Here is a 15,151-nt window from a genome sequence, read left to right as displayed (position 1 = left end):
CCACCCACCCATGCTTGAAAGAAATATCCGACTAGTCTCGCCGAGCAAAGAAGCCGGGAACGTTCTAGACCCTTCCACCAGCTCGAACGTGGCCATGTTTGGTTCACACCTTGAATTTTTTTTCAAAAAAAATGAATACATGCATGGAGTACTAAATCAAATTTATCTGTGAAATCTTTTCACGGATGTGTATAACTTTTCGAGACGAATCTAACGAGTCAAGTTCCACCATGATTGGCTACAATGATGCTACAGTAACCGCCTCTAATCATCCTCTAATCATACGATCAAAGACTTTATTAGCTACAACACATGTTACAGTACCATAATTATGGAGTTTGTTTTGTAATTAGACTTCATTTAATATCTCAATCAGTGATAAAGGGGCAAAAAAAAAAATTCAACCCCTAACCAAACATCAAGGCCCGTGTGCAGCACACCGCCGCGAGCCCATCCGCATACGCCGTCCCCATCCCCGCCCGGAATAATTAATTAATTGCTTTCCACTCCCATCTCCAGCGAGCGAAAAAATTTGAAGAAACCGGGCGGCGGCGGCGTTGCCCCCGCGGCTAAGCAACAAGAGCACCGGCCGCCACGCGCCGCCTGCCTGCCGCGCCACCTGACCTGAGGTCACCGCGCACCACACGCCTGCCCCTCTCTGGCTTCGACCATATCCATCCCGTCCGTCCACGTCGCGACGCGGCGCCGCGCGTTCCGGTGCCTTCCCCCGATTGGTCCCCCCACGCCACCTCCACCTCATGTCGGCGGCCCCCGCCCAACTTGGCGCACACGTAAGCCATGAACCGCCTCTCCCTCCACCGCCGCACACCCAGCACAAACCTATATAACCGCTCGCGACTCCACCGTCCGCTCCCAACGCAACCAGAAGCTTTTTTGGTTGCCGCGACCTCACCTGACCCATCCATCACCCACACGCACACCACCTGCAGATCAACAGCAACAAGCCAGAAGAGATGAAGCATCCGAGGGAGCAGCAGCCGCAGGAGGAGGTGTCGCTGGCGCTGGCGCTGAGCACGGCGGACTCGTGCACGACGACCTCCGACTCGTCCGCCGGGGCGCCCCCGGCGGCCAAGCGCGCGCGGCGGCGGAGGGGCCCGGTGGTGGCCACATCCGGGGAGGGGGAGTTCGTCTGCAAGACCTGCGGCCGCGCCTTCACCTCCTTCCAGGCGCTGGGAGGGCACCGGACCAGCCACCTGCGGGGCCGCCACGGGCTCGAGCTTGGCGTCGGCGCCAAGGCGCTCAGGCAGCACAAGGCGGCCGGCGGCGGCGGCGACAAGCAGGAGAAGCAGCAGCACCAGACCCACGAGTGCCACATCTGCGGGCTCGGCTTCGAGTTGGGGCAGGCGCTTGGCGGCCACATGAGGAGGCACCGCGAGGAGATGGGCGCCGCCGAGGCCGCCGACGCATGGGTCTGGCGCAGCGTCGCGCGACTACCGGAGGAGCTCGAGGTCCAGAGCGCCGCCGCCGCCGGCCCGCCCGTCTTGCTCGAGCTTTTCGCCTAGATCATCCTCCGTCGCCCATCGGATTAATTAGACGCGCGTAGGACATGTAAATGATATTGTTTGGTCTTTCATTAATTAGATCTTTTTAGGAATTGAGATCGTTCTCTCTTTGTAACTACAGTATCTTAGGAGTTTTGGTTGATGATTTGTAGTGGTTCGATCGATTTTGGATGTCACACACAACTGATTTCATATGCTAGCATTGATATACAGGACGATTCTTTGGTTCAAAAATATACACAGATATGTTCATCTTCTGGAATGCAATCTGCTGCTTTTCGTGTCAGGAATTCCGCTCAATTGTTGATGAATCTACACCTGTTCATCATATGCTTGGTTTTGGAGGCCAATAATTTCCACTGTTCCCCTTTTTTTGTAAAAATGCGGCGTACCAACTTTTGACGTCAAAACAAGCAGCTGCCGACCCATTTATTACCCATCAAAATTAATTATTGTTCCTGCAGAGCGCCCTTTGGCCTGATATATCGGTTTTCTTACCATCGATTGGTGGTGACTTTTTAATTGGGAGAAATAATCATGGGAAGAGAAAAGAGAGAATCTGAGAATGTGAGAATCACTTTGCGATTGTGCAACCAGCAGCTTGCATCTGAGAATTTGAGGCTTTCCTTTCCGTTTGGGGGATCGTCGGCAGATGCTGCCCCATCACGGTAAACGTGGAGTGCACGTACTCTGCTCGTATAAAAATTTTCTATTTTTCGGTCCCTCGTCGCTGCTGCAAGTCACCTCTGCTGTTGTTCCTGGGGCCAAGCGTACGATGAACCTTACCCGAGGGGCTAGATGGATGAGCAAAATTTCCAATCCAAACCGGAGCGCGTCATTTTCGTCAGCTCAGGGGGTTGGCCAGCTGATGACTGATAATTAAACACCCTGTATATTTTTTTCCTCGGGACAAAATTAATTAACCTGAATGCCTGAGAAACGATGCAGGGACCATGCCCATTCGACACGATATGTAGATACGTACATTATTGGCAGTGGAAAGAAATTACGAGGAGATCGAGATCGAGTAACAAAGAGTACAGGAAAGATACAATACTAGAAACGTTTGCTCGCTCACTGTTCACATGCGTCGTGCGAAAAATAAAGCCTTCACGGGAAAGTTCCATCACACAGCTCAAGCATGACGATTGCAGGAGGCAGCTCCGTTCATCCTTGCCCCGCTAGACTGGTTTGACCCGACGACCCTCCCGCCGTCAAAGAAACGGAGCGCGAGCGCTCTCACTGGTTGCCCCCTGCCCGCGGTCCCAGGCTACAGGTACGACCAGTCTACCAGCCGCCCAGGCGAAGCCTTCCCTTCCTTTTTTTTTTAAAAAAAACTTTTCCTTCCGCCTGGGCCACCGTGGGCCCCACACTTCTCCCAGCACCGTCCGTTCCGTTCCGCGGACACTTCCGCGCTGCCGTCCGTCCCGTCGGGTGCGGCGTGAGGCCAGCAGAGACGGCACGTCACGCCCCGCCGCGCCAACCGCGTGAACCGGACGGAAGGTTCCTGTCCTTTTCCGCCCCTTTCAAACCGTTCCAGACGGGAAGAGTCTCCCCGGCCGCGAGAGGACGCGCTCGCGGCATTCTCCCGACGTCTGCCGCGACGTAGACTACACGTGAGCATACCCCCCACCCTACCCCGCTGCTCCCTCCCGGCCGGCGCTGCCCGCCGTGTATATAAAGGCCAGCCATGCACGCGCCAAGCCCAGCAGCAACTCATCATCCAACCCGCCTGCTGATCCGATCCGAGCTTGATTAGCAGCTTCTTCATCCAAGATCTTGAGCTCGCCATCCGATCCGAGAACCTCGTTCCGTCGTCCATGACGAAGCACCCGAGAGACGCCGCCGCCGGCGACGTGACCCTCTCCCTGGCGCTCTCCCTCGGCGGCCTGCACGCCGGCGAACACGGCGCGAGCAAGAGGCCGCGCCGCGCGGCCGGCGGCGGCGGCGGCGACGGCGAGTTCGTATGCAAGACGTGCAGCCGCGCCTTCGCCTCGTTCCAGGCGCTCGGCGGGCACCGCACCAGCCACCTGCGCGGCCGCCACGGCCTCGCGCTCGGGATGCCCGCCGCGGCGCCGGCGGCCAAGCAGCAGCCTGCCTCGAAGGACCCCAAGAAGCAGCAGCCTGCTGCCAGCCACCACCAGTGCCACGTCTGCGGGCTCGGATTCGAGATGGGGCAGGCGCTCGGCGGGCACATGCGGCGGCACCGCGAGGAGGCCGCCGCCACGGCACAGGCGCCGCCCGTCCTCCTCCAGCTCTTTGTGTAGAGCTGGTTCAGTCCATGGATATAGATTTCTCTAGAATAATTCTTTGCATTTGTGTCGTTCTGTACATTTTGTAGAACATTTCGTAGACATTTGTTGGCATATTGGCCGATTCATTCATTCATTCACTAATTACATGTAAAGATTACTCATTCGACTCTGATTTCTTATGACTTTATTTAGTTTCTTTAAATCTGTGCAAGTGCGCATGGGATCATTATCTGTCTCCCTTGCTGTCTTTGTAAGAGCAAATACTCATGAAGTACTATGTATTGCCTCTTATTATTAGCAAACAAGAACCTTAATCAGAAGAATCAACGTTAATTGCTATTTGTTGGTACCGTGAGTTGCACAAAAAATTCAAATCGCTAACGAGTTACAGTTTTAACAATTGTTGAGACGTATGAAAATTTTCCATAGAAAATTGAGTAAACCATTAGGATTTCCTTTTCATGTACTACTCATGGCGGATATCTTTTGGGGGTGCTCTAGATCGATCAGGTGACTGGCGTGCAACACCACACTGACACTGCCATGCCAACCCCTCTTTTTTGAAAGTAATTAAAAGCTAGGCCGGGCAAAGCAGTGGCGGATCCAAGCCCCCGGGCTAGGGGTGCTTAAAAGTGATCGGGTGTTCTAGCCTAAGAGGGGGAGGGGGTGAATTAGGCACTCTAAAAACTTAGATCTATGGCTCTAACTAGTTTGCACAAAACTTAAACTAAAACATGCTATCTAGATGTGCAACTATATTGTTCTAGTGTGAAACCCCTATCCCAAAAGAGTTTAGCAACCTATAGCATTTCCTATCAAGAAACTACTCTATGAAAGTAAAGACATACAAATTGCTAGTATGAAATGCGGAAGCTTAAAGAGCGGGATAGGAGATAGCAACCTTTTTGACGCGGGTGTTTATCCCGTGGTTCGGTTAGCCACAAAGGCACACCTACATCCACGTTGTTGTAACACTCACTAAGATTATTGCAACTCGGCCACCAAGTCTCTTCCGTGAACACAATCACGGTCACCTTGGCCCCGGGTTCCACTAAGGAGCTTCTCCACAAAGGATGGGGGTCTCCACGTCCCCCGCACAAAGATGTCGTCGCCGCTCCACACCAAGTCGGAGGGTCGATGACGTTGCCGGCGAGCTTCACGCTCCAAGGTGCCGGCGCACCAAGCTCTTGTTTTGGTTCGCTAATGAACCACAGCACAAAGGCTCGAAGCCTTGCAATCTCACTCACTAAGAGCTAATCCTTTACACAACACTCTCAAAGTGTGCTAAGGGCTAGAGATATGATCTTGATGCTTTGTATGGCTTGGAGATATTCTTGGGTGTGTGTGGGATATCCAGCAACTCCAGCAATCTTCAAATGGCCGGGGTGAGGCGTATATATAGGCCACCAAGTCTTGTAGCCGTTGTACCAACAGTCAGCTGAAAATCTGCGCATCACAGGATGAACCGATGCCTCTGGCAGGGGTAGCGTCGGTTCATCCGGTCACTCTAAGACACGAAGTAGCCGTTGAACTTCTGACTGCTGACACAGTGACCACCGGTTGAACCGATGCTTGCCCGTCGGTTAAACCGGTCACTCACAGCCTTCTTCTCTTCTGCTGACGTCAATGCACCGACGCAATACTCCGATGCACCGTCGGTTAAACCGGTGCTGAAGAAACTTCTTTTGGGCACTTGACATCGCCTCTGGTACACAGTATGCCCAATGCACCGATGCCCTTTTTTGGACCGTCGGTTCAACCGGTGCCTATAGGATGACTTGGCTTCGATTTCCTCCTGCACCAAACATCATAGCGTCGGTTCTTCCGACAAGCGTCGGATGCACCGATGCTTAGGCATCGATTCTTCCGGTGCTCCGGATCCGAAGAGCTTTCAGGGCGCTGCCCTGAGACCCGCGAGGGGCGGCTCCCCCTCGACCCCCGTCCGCTGACCGGGTAGCGGAACCCCCGTAGGGGCGGCCATTCGGGTCTTGCTACGCCTATTTTTTCTTTCTCTTTGTCATCACTTGAACCTAAACGCCTGAGAATGATCATCTTAACAATCATATTAGTCCAAGTGTTGTGTTGTCATTGGATCACCAAAATCACTCGAAATGGCATAAATGGTGCCATGTTCCTTACAGTGCTGCAGCCCGGGTTTAGGCAATAAAATTGTATGTATTCCCATGTGTTATGATGTACGAATCAGCCTAATTAGCTTGAAATTAGCCCCAAGTATACCCAATCAGAACAAGTTATATCGTCCCTGTCCGGGCCCAACTTGAATTCTGGCTCCATTGGGGTAAATGTTTGTCTATTCAGACAAAATATAGCTAGACTAGTACTCGGTCTAGCTTAATTTGGTGCGACATTTTCAGTGTGTTAGTTCCTGCCGGCTACGTTCTTCGCTTAGATAGCGTAGACAGAGATCTGTTTCTTGTGCATCATGTGCACAGTGTACACGAACGTACAAATTAAAACCACCGACTCCGTGGCTCCGTGCGTGTGCGTGGGTCAAAACCCTTCGGGCCGGCCCGTACGTAGATGATGCACGCAGCACGCAGCCCACGAGACAGGCACCCGCACTTTCAGGCCCGTTCGGCTCTTCAGCACTTTCCCTGAAGTCTCCGGCCCTCCCAGTTCTCTTCATCTGGAACAGTTGAACACAAACAGTTGATTCTTAAAAAAAAAAGGTTGAACACAAACAGTTGGACATCTTCAGGGTCTAAAAAAGAATCTTCATCTTCAGTAAACACCAGCTCAGAGCTCACCACCTCCACCCCCGATGGTCAGTGACGATGAGCGGCACTGCGGCGCCGGCAGGCAGGAGTTTCCTTCTTCCCTTCCGCGCGCGCGGTGGGCAGCAGCAAGCACCGGCGGCAACTGCTGACATGACACTCTCCTTCTCCTCCCACGCCGCGCAGCGCAGATCACGCGAAACCCGTTCACATCCATAACACGACGCGGTTCAAGCGGCCGGAGCGCCGAGGCCATTTGGCCTCGTCGGCCCCCGGATCACGCACCGGGCGCGTTCCCCGGCCGGCCGGGGCACGCACGGACGACGCCCGGCCAGCCGCCAGACGCGTGATCCCCATCCATGATCCATCAACCCCGCCCACCTCCCACCGTCCTACGTCCACCACCAGTCACCGCCACTTGACAGATGGCCAGATGCCGTGTGGATGAACTCATCAATGGTCGCTGCATGATCGGAGGCGGTAGGCACGCGCTGGCCGGTGTTTAATTAGCTGGAAGCACCATCGGATCAGACCAGGCGCGCAAAGAGTCGAGTGGCGAGAAGGCACGCACGCGCGGCGCCGACAGACCAGGCACAACTAGCGGAACTCAACATGGCTTCCCGCTGCCACATAACACGCGCCTAGAACACTCTGCTCCGGCGTCAGCCTCCGCGGTGCTCCCACGTGGGCGCCGCCTCCTCCTCTTCCTCTCCCTAATTTACTTCCTCGATGGGGACATCTGGCATCTTGACACGGCCTTCATGTAGTATTTAAGCAGGTGAACAACAACTAGACTCTGACGCACACTGCAGATCCTTACTCCTCTGCGAGCTGCTTGCTTGCTGTGATCGTTCAACCCCCACTCCATCTGAATCGTATCGAGTCCCTTCAGGTCAGCCTGAAGGCCGGGCTCCGATCAGCCATGGCGAACGCGGCGTCCGGGGTGGCGGTGGCGGAGGAGTGCACGGCGCGGTTCCAGGAGCTGCGCACGGCGCGCGCGCACCGCTTCGTGGTGTTCAAGATCGACGACTCCCTGGAGCGGGTGGTGGTCGACAAGGTGGGCGCCCGGGACGCCGTCTTCGGCGACCTCACCGCCAGCCTCCCCGCCGACGGCTGCCGCTACGCCGTGTACGACCACGACTTCACCGTCGGCGACGCCACCGCGCAGGGCTCCGCGGCCGAGGCGCCCCGCAGCAAGATCGTCTTCGTGTCGTGGTCCCCGGCGACGGCGGACGTGAAGAGCAAGATGGTGTACGCGAGCTCCTGCGAGGGGTTCAAGAAGGAGCTGGACGGCGTGCAGATCGACCTGCAGGCCACGGAGCCCAGCGAGCTCACCCTCGACGTCCTCAACGACCACGTCTCCTAATCGATTGGTGGTGCTACTCCGAAATAACGTACACGTACGCCGCATATATACTTTGTGCACGGCGTGCAATACAAAGATGTGTGTGTGTGACTGTGTGTGTATCCATGTACGTACGGGTTGTCGTGATTCCTGTGGATTGGATGTGTCTCTGCTAAATATGTTGCTATGTTTTTTTTTTGATGGGATAAATATGTTGCTGTTACGTGCACGAATAAATTGACCGATTGGTGATGGTCCGGCTTGGGTTTTACTGGATCAAATGCAACCTGGTCTCTCTGTGTGGTGTCCAGGCTATGGTAGCATCCCATCCGTCCATCCATGCTCTGTGTCAATGCTCGCAGAGACGCACGGATCATTAGCGCCCGTGACTAATGCTCGTACCACGCTGCCTCGAGGACGGACGGGCCCGCCTGACATCTCACAAGGGCGCGACACGATCGCAAAGCGGCCGAAAGAAATAATAAAAGAAATGGGATAAAGCCGGCGCCATGGCCCACGGTCGGTGTCCACGCCCTTTTCTTGATTCCGCTGATATTTTCTCCCCGCAGCCACCCCTCCTTTTTTTTCTTCCCCCCACCGAAATCCCTTTCGCAAAAAAAAGAGAGTCTCGCAAGAATAAAATTGAAAAAGCTCACAGCGAAATCGCACTGCGTTGCGTTGTGCTATGATGTAGGTTCACGTGCTACGGCAGCAACCAAGAGCTGTCCAAAACATTTCAAGCTCAAATTATAGTATATTTGTTAGAAAGAAAGAGAACATCTTCGGTACTCGAATTTCCTTGGCGGCCGCGTAACACGCTGACGTGTCGCCGATCCCAGCCGTCCATCCGCCGATCCGACGACCGCGGCAGCCTGACGCGACCGCGACGCCGTCGCGGGGCAGCCACCCACCGCATCTCACGCACAGAACGCGCAGGCAGCGCGGTGGAAAGCCCGGCGACCTCATCAAAACTCGAACCGCCCCCGGGACTCGCCACTCGGCCCAGCACCCCCTCGCTTCCTTTCCCTTCCCCTCGTCGCTCCGCTCGCTCGTCTGCACAGCGGAATCCCCCCTCCTTCGCCGCCGCTCCTCCCGACTTCGGAACTCTGCCGAGATGGTAAGCCCCCCCTGCTCCCCTCCGCGCTCCTCGTGCTTTGGCTCCCCCGGATCGGTGCTGCGCGTGCTGGTTTCGCGGTCGATTTCGGGGTTCTGTTCTCGCGGCGGTAGCGTAGGGTAGTGGCTAGATGCTTCGGATCTAGTTGGATTCGAGGGGGATCGTTGTCGTCTCGTTCGTTTCCTGCGTTCCTCGGGAGGGAATTCTGTTCGGATCATGAGGGGCTCCCGGTTTCGTGTGCGGTGGGGGAACGATTGGGTGTGAACGGGCGGCGTGACGGGAGATTACGCGATCTTAGATTTGGATGTCAGGGGTTCCGTCTAGTTCTAGCTCCAGGCCCGGGAGTGGTGCGCGGCCATTTGGATCCGTGGTTGTATGGAGTACCGGCTCGCGCCGAATTGTTAGATCCAAGTTCTGCGAGTGCGAGATGGACTTGCAGTGGGATCTTGGTTGATCTGGGTCTGATCACCCGATTAGCTCGTGTAATTGCGAGCATCCAGTTCAGCTTGCGGATTCGAAGGGCACAGGGCTTAGAGGTTGGGAGCACTGGCTGTTGCGTTATTCCTGTTGGTTCTGGTGTGGATCTGTTGACTGTAGGTAGCAGTAGCACACTAGCACTGCCATTGACCATGAGCTGGCCATGCTGGAATCTCTAGCATTAGTAAACTCTACCTGCGAGGTGTCTCCTGAGAAATGCCTCCCGTTTCATGTACAGATTTAGCACTCCCTATTCTTAGACAATGAACTGAAATATCCATTTTAGTAGTTTGTGTAATTGGGCAATTCCAGCCTGGTTTAGGAGTCCTGGGGGCAACTGCTCTGGCATGCAAAACTAAAATGAGTGGGAGCAACTGCATCCCTAGAATTAATCAGTTTAGTACTACTATGAAGTGACATTCGTATTGTATAATCTGTTAACCATGATGTCACTTGTGCTCACAGGCAAACGCAAGATCAGGAGTCGCGGTGAATGATGACTGCATGCTGAAGTTCGGCGAGCTGCAGTCGAAGAGGCTGCACCGTTTCATAGTTTACAAGATGGACGACAAGTTCAAGGAGATTATTGTGGATAAGGTTGGGGATCGTGAGACCAGCTATGAGGATTTCACCAACAGCCTACCTGAAAATGACTGCCGATATGCTATCTATGATTTTGACTTTATTACTGCAGAGGATGTCCAAAAGAGCAGGATCTTCTATATCCTATGGTATTGCTTGCGCCCTCCCATTCGCACTCCGTATTGATCATGCTTGCTGTGAAGCTGCTTGCTCATGAGATGTTTTACTTCTGAACTGCAAGGTCCCCATCCACCGCCAAGGTGAAGAGCAAGATGCTTTACGCGAGTTCAAACCAAAAATTCAAGAGTGGGCTCAATGGCATCCAGGTGGAACTGCAGGCTACTGATGCTAGTGAAATCAGCCTTGATGAGATCAAGGATCGAGCGCGCTAGGTGTCATCGCGTGTCTCATGATCATGCATCGTGGACTTGCCTACTGCTGTGGATTTGTATGCCATTATAGACTTTGTGCTATGAAAGACCGCTTGGTGATTTATGGGTTTGTTGCTGTGTAAAAAGATCCTCGTGGCTTTTCCAGAAAGACCATGAAGGTTTGGATCTACCATGTACTTCCTTGTTGTCTGCCAAATGATGTATGGACTATGCCACTATGGACATGTGTTGTGCTGTTCAAGTTACTAAAATAAGTAATCGATATGTTCCCTACTCGTTATTCTGTGAGGATTGTCTGGACTAGATTTACCTGAGTTGTTTAAGCAAAAATTCTGCTGTTACTACGCTGTTAATTGATATGTTACTACGCTGTTAATCGATATGTTCCTCTATTCTTGAGCATAATTACCGTTCTTGCGGGGAAAAGTGTGGGGTGCTGTAGCAAAAATTCTTGCGGGGAAAAGTGTGGGGTGCTGTAGCAAAAACAGGAGATGGCGTCGCCCGGACTCGAACCGGAGACCTTCAGTGTGTTAGACTGACGTGATAACCAACTACACCACGACACCTTTTGTGTCATTGTCAAGGCATAGTGCTATTTATTGGTCATCAAATAGAACTCCCCCGATTTGATTTCACTCAATTGCTATTCACAAATCTCACCCATGATGTGTTTGTTTATCCATTCCCATCTCAAGCGCATCATAGTTTCGTTTCACCAGATTCGCTCCCTGCTCCCTGCATTGTGCTTGTGCAGGATTACATGACGCGACCAATGCAGCTTGAAGCATGTCTCAGGTATTCAGCTGGTATACAGATAGCAGTGATCCTCTTCTCCCAGAAAAAAAAAACCAGCAACGAGACAGCATCGGTTTAAAAGAGCAGGTCCCAAGTGTCAAACTGTTAAGCAATCTGTTGCCCACATCAAAACACCGACGTCAATGTGAGAATTTCACAGCACTACATGAAACTTCAGCACATGATAAAGGTGAAACCAGACATGCAGAAAACTAGCGGTCAGAAACACACAAAGCACAGATGGAGAATGATTGCATGACTTGGCCTGGCAATTTTTCCCATGAACTGGTACATCGCTGTTTGCCCCCACAAAGGGCTATATCCTGATTAAAACGAAAAAAGTTTCACCCAAAATACAGCCTACAGAATCATCACTCGACTCTCCCGGGTCAGCACAGAAACATCCAACAAAAACTGTCCAGTATTCGTCAGGAGCAAACAAAACAACACAAAATTCAATCATGATAACCAGCAGAGCCCTTGACAGCATATCCTGACCAATGGCTTTCAGAACCTGCGGAGCCCCCGATCAAATATCCTGGCCGAAGGGCACTCATACGACATGTGCCCCCTCCCACCGCATGTGTCGCAGATGATGGTTGCCATACAGTTGCGGCTGATGTGTCCTGGCTGGCCGCAGATGCGGCAGAGGATATCACGGAACGGGCCTCCCTGTATCTCTGAAGCCAGAGTTGTCTTTGGACAGCTACGGGCTACATGACCAGAGACATTGCACAGGTTGCAAACCGGGTCGTTCTTGCACTCCCGAGCTATGTGCCCAGGTTGACGGCAGTTGTTGCAGGCCCGTTCATTGGTGCAGTCAACAGCGATGTGGCCTGGCTTAAAACAATTGTTGCATAGCTTAGCATTAGACCCTGAAGTAGGACAATCTCGCGCCAAGTGACCCGTCTTATTGCATGTGTGGCACAGGGCCTCGTTCTTGCACTCACTGGCGATATGCCCAGATTCCTTGCAGTTCCAGCAAACAGTTGCTGAAGTGCATTCTGCTGCGAAGTGGCTATTGAAAAAAAGAAGAGGAAGAGTTACAGTCCAGTTTAAACAAATACTAGTATCTGAAGAATGAAATATGACATCTAGCCATTAGAAAAGTAATACTCTTCTACAATTATGTAATAAATTCATCCTGATTCCAACCAAAAAAAAAAAAAGAATGAGTGCAGCTATATGAATAGTGTAGCTGAATTATTTTACCCTGGAAGATTACAGTTATTGCATGTAGCTGCAGATGGGCATTCCCTAGCAAAGTGCCCAGGTCTCCGGCAGTTGTTGCACGTAAAATCCCTGCAAAATAATTCATGTTAAACGTGTTTCATTTTCCCATCCAAGGCTGGAATATATTTCCAATAGGTAAAAATAAACACACCAGCTTAACTATGTAGAAAGAGGAAAACCATATTTCCTAAAGGCTAAAATAGAGCTTATAGGAACTAAGCCTAGCTCAATTGGTAGGAGATATGGATGTAAACTCCCACCACAAGTACAAATCCTCTTCACCTCAAATTTGGCTGCCTATATCTTCTTATCTACAATGCACCTGGTTCCTCCTAGGTTAATACCCTTTCTCAGTGGAAAACCATGTTGTGTCTGAAGACACACTTTGCACGTTTTGGGCTTATGAGTTATGAGGTGCTAACATACACTTTGGTAGATTTGTCACCCTGGGGACAAAACAACACTGTTCATCTTTTAAAAACACAGTTCAGTTGAAAAAATATGTGCCAGTAGAATAATTTCAGGCCAGTTGGTGAGACAGGAATAAAATTCCAGGTACACTACGAAGTGTTCATGGTACTTTAGTGAGTCTGTAGTTATCAAAAATATATCCTGAAGCGGATTTTAGGAAGTCCATATTTTAGTAAGTCAAAATGACTAATATGTCCAAGCAAGATAAAATACAATTCCAGGTTTCCTTATATAGTACACCTTTTGTTCCAAATTATAGGTCATTTGACCTTTTTAGATTCGTAGATTTTGCTATGCATCTAGATATACGCTACAATTTGGAACAGAGGGACTAGTTTCTTCCCTAGGAGTCACGAGTTAGAAATTTAGCTAGACCCATTAGTTCAGATCTTACAGCAGCTGGCAAATTCATTAGCTCTGCTTCTCTACCTAAATCATAATTCCATTTTTCTAGATTCCAGACACCAGTTGACTCATGAGCTATGACATTATAGAAGTGTAACTCACATGCCAAAATAATTTGAATTTAGTGTTTGATGAATAGTATTTCCAAAACAAAATTGACCTCCACATGTCTGGTGGAAATAAGGAACAGAAGAAATAGCAAATGATGATGTAAATCGACCATTAATTCCCCCCCCCCCACCCCTCTCTTCAGAACTGATTCAAAATAACTTCCTGGATATGCAGGCTACTAGCAGGCTAATTTATGGCAGAATCCGATTGATCATTATATTTTAAGCAATGGTGCAAGCTTGACATGTCCATAAGAAAACTAGATTGTAAAAGGGTGGGTATGGGTATTAGATGCACTAAAGGAGATGGGGGAGAAATTTTATACATCAACTCAGTGCTGATATTGGCATTACAGTGAATCACTCATGTAAATAATTACAAGAAATGTAGATCCATGTCAGCATAATATCAAGTGCAGGGAAATTATAGAACAAAAGACTTCACTCAGGAGCACACCTGTGTCCACGTCGTTCTCTGCGACGGTATGGGCTGCGGCTCCTGCTGCGACTGCGACTGCGACTGCGGCGGGGTGCACGTTCACTGCGCAACCTCTCTCTTCGCCGGGGACTGTGGCTCCTGCTTCTGCTCCGACTGCGGCTCCGGCTCTTGCTCCTGCTCTTGCTTCTTGATGGACTCATCAAAACTAATCCCAATTTAGGAACTTCAAAAGGAATTTTCAACAGCCAGGCTCGGAGTATCTGCAGAAGAAAAATGGCAAACCATCAGTCCATAACAACCGGTAACTGATAATGGAAAACGAAGTGTGCATCTCCTTCGAGGAAGCACCACCCATAGAAACAAATGGCTCAAAAATAGCCCTCTGGGAGCTTCATATCTACACTCAATGCGCTGAGGGAGGCGGCCCATCCCAGCAAACAAACCATTTCAGCAGTCAGTCAGTAAACGGCATCAAGAACACTAAACATAAAACTTAAAATAGTTAGGCAAACCCCTCTTTCCCCAATTATTGATCGATGGAAGTAAACACCCTGATCTTACCCATCATGCATTCCATCAACCGCTCCCAATGTCATATGTCACAAAAACGAGCAAGAAATTCAATCCCACGACTCACAGACAGTATCTTTCGAGAACCCACATCCCAACCCCCGCAAAAAAGAGCACTACAATCAGTCGCGACTAGGGAGGAAAAACATAAACGGAATCGAATCATAGAAGCCAAGCGGAGTAGCGGGAGAACCCTAGAAAGCCTCTGGGCGGACGGGGATCGGGCGGAATAGCGGTGGCGTGGCGCTTGCGCGAACCCTAGTTTGGGTCGCTCGAGGAAGAAGCCGCCGGCGAGGTGGCGGAGGCGGACAGCGGAGGCAGCTTCCTGCTGTGTACGGGTGCATTTCAGGTTTCACCACCACCCCGTCCCCGTGCCTCTTCTCAACACGCGGGCTGGGCCAGAACGGGCCGCAATTGAGCCCACCACATGTGGGCTTTAGTTATTATCCTTTGCTTGACCTTTTAAACTTTTGGCATTTGTGTTCTTACCCCAACTTTCAAGTGCAATTGTAATTTTGTTGTCATTTTTTTAATTTTGTGATTTTACCTTTTACTATTTATAATTCAATGCGATTTTACCTATAGTCAACAGTCAAAATAGGGAAAAATACGCAAAAATTAAAGGCAAAATTGCAACAACTTGTGAAAAATAAAAGGCAAAATCACAAAGTTCAAAAAATAAGAACAAAACCACGGCAAAAACAC

General features: G+C 51.0%; 5 protein-coding genes and 1 non-coding gene across 6 annotated transcripts; 4 read left to right on the top strand and 2 right to left on the bottom strand.

Moving 5' to 3' along the window:
* The first annotated feature begins 866 nt into the window (after positions 1-866).
* LOC120649282 (zinc finger protein ZAT5-like) lies at positions 867-1,809 on the top strand. Its single transcript, XM_039926037.1, has one exon. It carries the CDS (start codon positions 975-977, stop codon positions 1,521-1,523), a length of 549 nt encoding a protein of 182 aa, XP_039781971.1. The 5' UTR covers positions 867-974; the 3' UTR covers positions 1,524-1,809.
* Positions 1,810-3,174: 1,365 nt separating this feature from the next.
* Positions 3,175-4,069, top strand: LOC120649281 (zinc finger protein ZAT8-like). The gene has a single exon (XM_039926036.1). It carries the CDS (start codon positions 3,344-3,346, stop codon positions 3,788-3,790), a length of 447 nt encoding a protein of 148 aa, XP_039781970.1. The 5' UTR covers positions 3,175-3,343; the 3' UTR covers positions 3,791-4,069.
* Positions 4,070-7,274: 3,205 nt separating this feature from the next.
* Positions 7,275-8,128, top strand: LOC120649280 (actin-depolymerizing factor 3-like). Its single transcript, XM_039926035.1, has one exon. It carries the CDS (start codon positions 7,436-7,438, stop codon positions 7,877-7,879), a length of 444 nt encoding a protein of 147 aa, XP_039781969.1. The 5' UTR covers positions 7,275-7,435; the 3' UTR covers positions 7,880-8,128.
* Positions 8,129-8,700: 572 nt separating this feature from the next.
* On the top strand, positions 8,701-10,706 carry LOC120649279 (actin-depolymerizing factor 3-like). The gene is made up of 3 exons (XM_039926034.1): positions 8,701-8,975; positions 9,915-10,180; positions 10,273-10,706. Exons 1-3 carry the CDS (start codon positions 8,973-8,975, stop codon positions 10,421-10,423), a joined length of 420 nt encoding a protein of 139 aa, XP_039781968.1. The 5' UTR covers positions 8,701-8,972; the 3' UTR covers positions 10,424-10,706.
* A 209-nt stretch (positions 10,707-10,915) lies between these two features.
* Positions 10,916-10,989, bottom strand: TRNAV-AAC. Its single transcript has one exon. It is a non-coding gene; the product is annotated as a tRNA-Val (tRNA).
* Positions 10,990-11,457: 468 nt separating this feature from the next.
* Positions 11,458-14,806, bottom strand: LOC120649278 (zinc finger protein GIS2-like). Its single transcript, XM_039926033.1, has 4 exons — positions 14,640-14,806; positions 13,895-14,136; positions 12,431-12,520; positions 11,458-12,236 (listed from the first exon to the last, which is right to left on the bottom strand). Exons 2-4 carry the CDS (start codon positions 14,074-14,076, stop codon positions 11,726-11,728), a joined length of 783 nt encoding a protein of 260 aa, XP_039781967.1. The 5' UTR covers positions 14,077-14,136; positions 14,640-14,806; the 3' UTR covers positions 11,458-11,725.
* Between the last annotated feature and the right edge of the window lie 345 nt (positions 14,807-15,151).

This window comes from Panicum virgatum, chromosome 9K (assembly GCF_016808335.1).
Source record: "Panicum virgatum strain AP13 chromosome 9K, P.virgatum_v5, whole genome shotgun sequence".
Lineage (NCBI taxonomy): Eukaryota > Viridiplantae > Streptophyta > Magnoliopsida > Poales > Poaceae > Panicum > Panicum virgatum.
This window is presented reverse-complemented; position numbering and strand designations above follow the sequence as displayed.